Raw genomic sequence first — 4,609 nt, forward strand, 5'->3', positions numbered from 1 at the left:
TACGTATTTCGAAAGAAGCATGTCAAACTTGCAAGATATTTTTAGTATCTATTGAAAGGAAAAATTGGGAATGTTTTCGAACATGTTGACAGAAACCGTATTTTAAAGTGAGTAACGAAAGAAAACGCACAGGAAGAAACAAGTGGTCGAGACGTACATGATTATCGAAGCAAAGTTTCTGGCAAATGTATAGCCGTGCGTTTCCTCTTGCGACGGCGAAGAATAAAACGAGGGATGCGCCCGTCTAGACATCCAGATCCTCGCAATTGTCTGGACCACTCGTGAGAAAACGACGTGGAGTCTCCCTGGCGCGGCGCGGCGCGCGTCTACATAAGTGCAGAAATGCGTTTCTCTTTCTATACAATACGAAACCCTGCTGAACGTTTCGTTTTCCTCTTCATTTCCTGAATGACTCCGAATTAATTTTACATAAAAACATTATATTTTTGCAAAATGTGAGATTATTACAATAACTTCACTTCAGAGAGAGAGAGAGAGAGAGAGAGTGTTCAGAGGCAACACTTCGGAGTTATTACAGCTTCTGAAATAACTGAGATTACTTTGAGAATACACTAGTATATTTAAATGTTATAACTTCATTTGCACATAAAATAGATAAAAAACAGGGTCTCCATTAAATATTGACTGATTAAAAAGACATCGTCCAACTATGCAAATTTCACGCAACCTTCAATGATTCTCCTGAATGCGACTAAAAGAAAAGTAAAGGAAGAACACTCCTTCCGGAGAAATCGATTTCAAGGCCCGGAAGATATTGTCTCATTTTTGGTCACGTATACGGGTCGTTGCGAGTGAACAAAAAAACGGAAAAGTCCTGGGAAGAACGCATGATCTGGTCAGCATCCGACCCCCCAGGAGTGGGAAAGCCCAGGCACTGCGGCAACGTGCGCCATGGGATTTTTCTAGTAAACCGTACACGAATAGTTGGCCATCGTCGAGGCCGCATGCGGCTATTTAGACGCGAGACGAACGGAACAAAGGGCCCTTTTGTACCGGACTCAACACGGGCAACACGGCCAGTCCGTGTTGCAACTGGACACCACATTGCATCAAAGCGAGCGAGCGTCTCTCGATCGCAACGGACTTTTACGCGTATACCTACTTGCGCGAAGAAGGAAACCATTCGTCTGTTTCCGCATGGAAATCGTTTGCTGTTTTCCGGTCACATTAACTGATCATGAAAAATGTTTTCCTTTCCATGAAAAACGAGAATGATACTTATATAAAATGAGTATAAAATGAGTATAAAATGAGAGTAATTTTATCATTCATATTATCAACCTTGGAATTGTGTTTTATGATTGATGATTCGAGAATGATTATTAAACTGCAGATATGTATGCAAAGTAAAACATTTATGGTACATAAAAACATGTATTTTAGATAAGAATCTTTTTTATCATTTATGTATTACAACACTTATGCCCTTAGTTTTTCACATTCTGTTTATTTTATTACAATATGTACACTCCCACTTGCTCGTAATTAATACCTCGAAGGGCTCACGCGCATTGTGAAAGAAAGCACGGAGATTTTTCTAAATTCTTGGAACATTGTACACGCTCAAGATTGTTTAAAAATTACTGTCTTCTGTGGGATACAACGGCGGCTTCACACGACGCCAGGTCCTCGAGACGCCGCGCCGTTTTCCCACAATTAAAAAGGCGCCTTGGTATTCCTTGGCGCCTGCCACGCACACTTACAACGCACCACATGACCACGCATTCATGCACGTGCCTGGTTCTGTGTAATTCCGCGTGCAGTACGTTCAATGAGTAATAACAAACAGCAGTAATCGAGCTCTGCAGAAGATGTCATGAGATTTAAAAAAATTCAGTTTATAAGAACATGCTTCAGATGTAGACATCTTTTGATACCATTCAGAGTTTATTATTAATACAGAGTAAAAGAATAGTATTTTCCAAAATATTAATCGAAATTTAAGGCAAAGAATTTAACAAGAATAAATTTAAAAGAAATAAAACCCCAAGACGAAATACAAAAAACAAAAGAGAACAACATGTGTAATTGTTGACGGTGTCTTCCGCATTCCACACAAATATAGGGTATTAACTTTTTTATCTAATTATACCTGTCGCTATTTTTTTCAGCATCTTATGTAGTCTAAAACACTTCCGCGACAGAGACAAATCGATTGGTATCTATTAAAGTATAATATAATCCTATAAGGAGATTTTAAGCTGGAGGCTCACACAAACGTACATACATATGTGCAGATGTCTCGTTAGATTCTAAATTCACTTCACATGCGGATATTGAAAATGTGTGGTAAACTCACGTAAGTCCAAATAATGACGATGCATGTAAAAAGATAAAAGAAAGAAAAAGAAAGTGCCACATTTTCAATGCGTTCAGTGGATCCGGAGTCAAACGAATATTTCGTACGTTAAAATTGAACACAATACCCTTCTTCTGGCGTAGCCGGGTAAAAAGTCAGCAGTACCATAAATTCACAGGCAATTACAAAAGCGTAGGTATCCAAGCTGCCTGACAAGTGGTTTCCGAAATTCCAAGGGTTACGGGTTGCGTCTGGAGTATATTACTTTCGATCACGTCCTGCCAAGGAAAGCGGATTGTTTTGTTTTCTTTTCCAACCCCATCCCATCACCGAAATCCACACGCCGAAATGCCTATAACTTGTCACGCGTCTGACACCGCCTGCCGAGTTTCAAGTTCTCCCAAATTCTGGAGACATGAACTCTTCTAAGAGAAACAACGATCCCCTTAAAAATATAAAAAATCTTGAACAATTTGTAATAAAAATTGAAAAATAAAGGAAGGGCGAAAGTTTTAACTTAGAAGCGAAACGAATTATTCTCATTCTTCATTCGCTATGAGGTTTTCAAACACTGTTGAGGGGAAAGAGGTAGACCGTAATCAGGCGAATTGAGATTTAATCGCCGGTTATAGAAGTCTCGTTTCAGGAGTATGCCTGGATTGGTTCGCCAGTCAGAGCATAGGCGTGCCTTTCGTCTTCTCCTCCGCCCCAATGTTACTCACCACGCGTTATGGCTGTACCTCAGCAAAAACGATTTGCCAACTCCTTAATCGTCCCGACACTTCCGATCCTCGTAATTATCATGCGACGCGGGTCGATATCTTTTTATTTAATCCAACCGTCAATCCCTCGCGCGTTTCGCGTCGATAGAAAAAAGGATGCGATTGCTTTTAATTTTAAGTGGTTTATGATTGAGATAAAGCTTCCTGCTCGGGAAGCGTAATTAAAAAACCATAGATGTGCCCTTCTAAACATCATAAAAAGGGACGTGAAAAAGCCATCAAACCTGACGTTAATAATGTAACTACAACAACATCTATGCGAACAAGTGAAATAGCTTTCAGCATGACATTTAGTGTTATCATAAATCAAACACTGAAAGAGTTGTTCAATTAGAAAGTATTACATTACTCTAAATTTATGAACTTTTGACATGTAGAAAGAAATCCTCGAAAGACACCTGTTTCTCAAGACAGGTCAAACACCCTTTCAGCTACCCTGACTCCGATCAAATTATCCTCAAGGAGACAAAAGCTCCAATCAGAGGATTCGACCACCCCGAGTTCGTGCTCGTGTCAGATGCGAGTGTGCTGGTAAACATCACGCGCATACACATGAACGCACACAGGAATACGCAAAGGCGCTCCACTTGTCCCTGTGTGGGTGTGGACCACGAAGGCTGGGACCAGCACTTGACTCCTTCTGTCAGATCATCATTGCAAGTTCGTCCTCCGGCCAGAGACCGTCCATCCGTGACCGTCATCCCCTAATCAAGATCATTGGAATAGAATTGCTGTTGTTTTTAAAGTGAATCATTTACTGTCGGTGATGTAATATTTAAAAGTTGAAACAGCTGAAGGATAAATCGTTGCTTAAGGATATTGTGAAATATTCAAATAAATTTAGTGAACACTGAGTTTGTACTTCGTTGTTTGTCGTGATATAATTTTATGTCAACGATAACAGTGAATCAAAACTGAATTGGAACGTGTTTTTGATAAATGACAGCGTGAGATTTTAAAAAGTTATTCGATATTGTAACTTTTCGATCCGAACTGTTTGAAACATTCGATAGTGGAAAAATAGTGAGAGTATGCGTTGAAAATGTTGTCGTCGTCCGGAACTCCGTTCAGCGTTCGCGATATTTTGAACGAGGATCAACAATTGGGAATCATGGATTGTTACACTTCCGTTCATCATCAGCATCAATATCAGCAACAACACGCGTCGCAGGACTACTACGGTTATAATATGGCAGCGGATAACAGTTGGGACATCGAAAAGTTCAAGGAGCAAACGTTGTCGAATTATCATTATTCTGACTTGACTCACGCGCATCAATTGAATCAGATAGCCACGCCTTATCAAGAGCCTCCGATTACGGAAGACGGTACATATATTTTATTATACATATTTATTACTATTATAGTAATTATCACACTATTTAACATACAGTATGAATTATTATAATTTAAAGAGTAAAATATAGTTCTTTTAATATTTCATTCTACTTAAACTGAAGAATTTAAAAGATCAGATTTTACATAAGAATCTAGGAATAATTTGTTC

The 4,609-nt window shown here is 39.3% G+C and overlaps 1 protein-coding gene across 1 annotated transcript in view; it reads left to right on the forward strand.

The window, feature by feature from the left end:
* Window positions 1–3,783: 3,783 nt before the first annotated feature.
* LOC108629818 (homeobox protein Nkx-2.5) overlaps window positions 3,784–4,609 on the forward strand; it is a 5,120-nt gene continuing 4,294 nt past the window's right edge. The window contains exon 1 of the mRNA XM_026817594.1: window positions 3,784–4,433. Within this exon, the coding sequence (XP_026673395.1) occupies window positions 4,145–4,433 (289 nt within the window). The 5' untranslated portion in view covers window positions 3,784–4,144. The remainder of the gene's footprint in view (window positions 4,434–4,609) is intronic.

This window comes from Ceratina calcarata, unplaced genomic scaffold (genome assembly GCF_001652005.2).
Source record: "Ceratina calcarata isolate Rehan_Ccalc_2016 unplaced genomic scaffold, ASM165200v1 scaffold588.2, whole genome shotgun sequence".
In the NCBI taxonomy this organism is placed as follows: domain Eukaryota; kingdom Metazoa; phylum Arthropoda; class Insecta; order Hymenoptera; family Apidae; genus Ceratina; species Ceratina calcarata.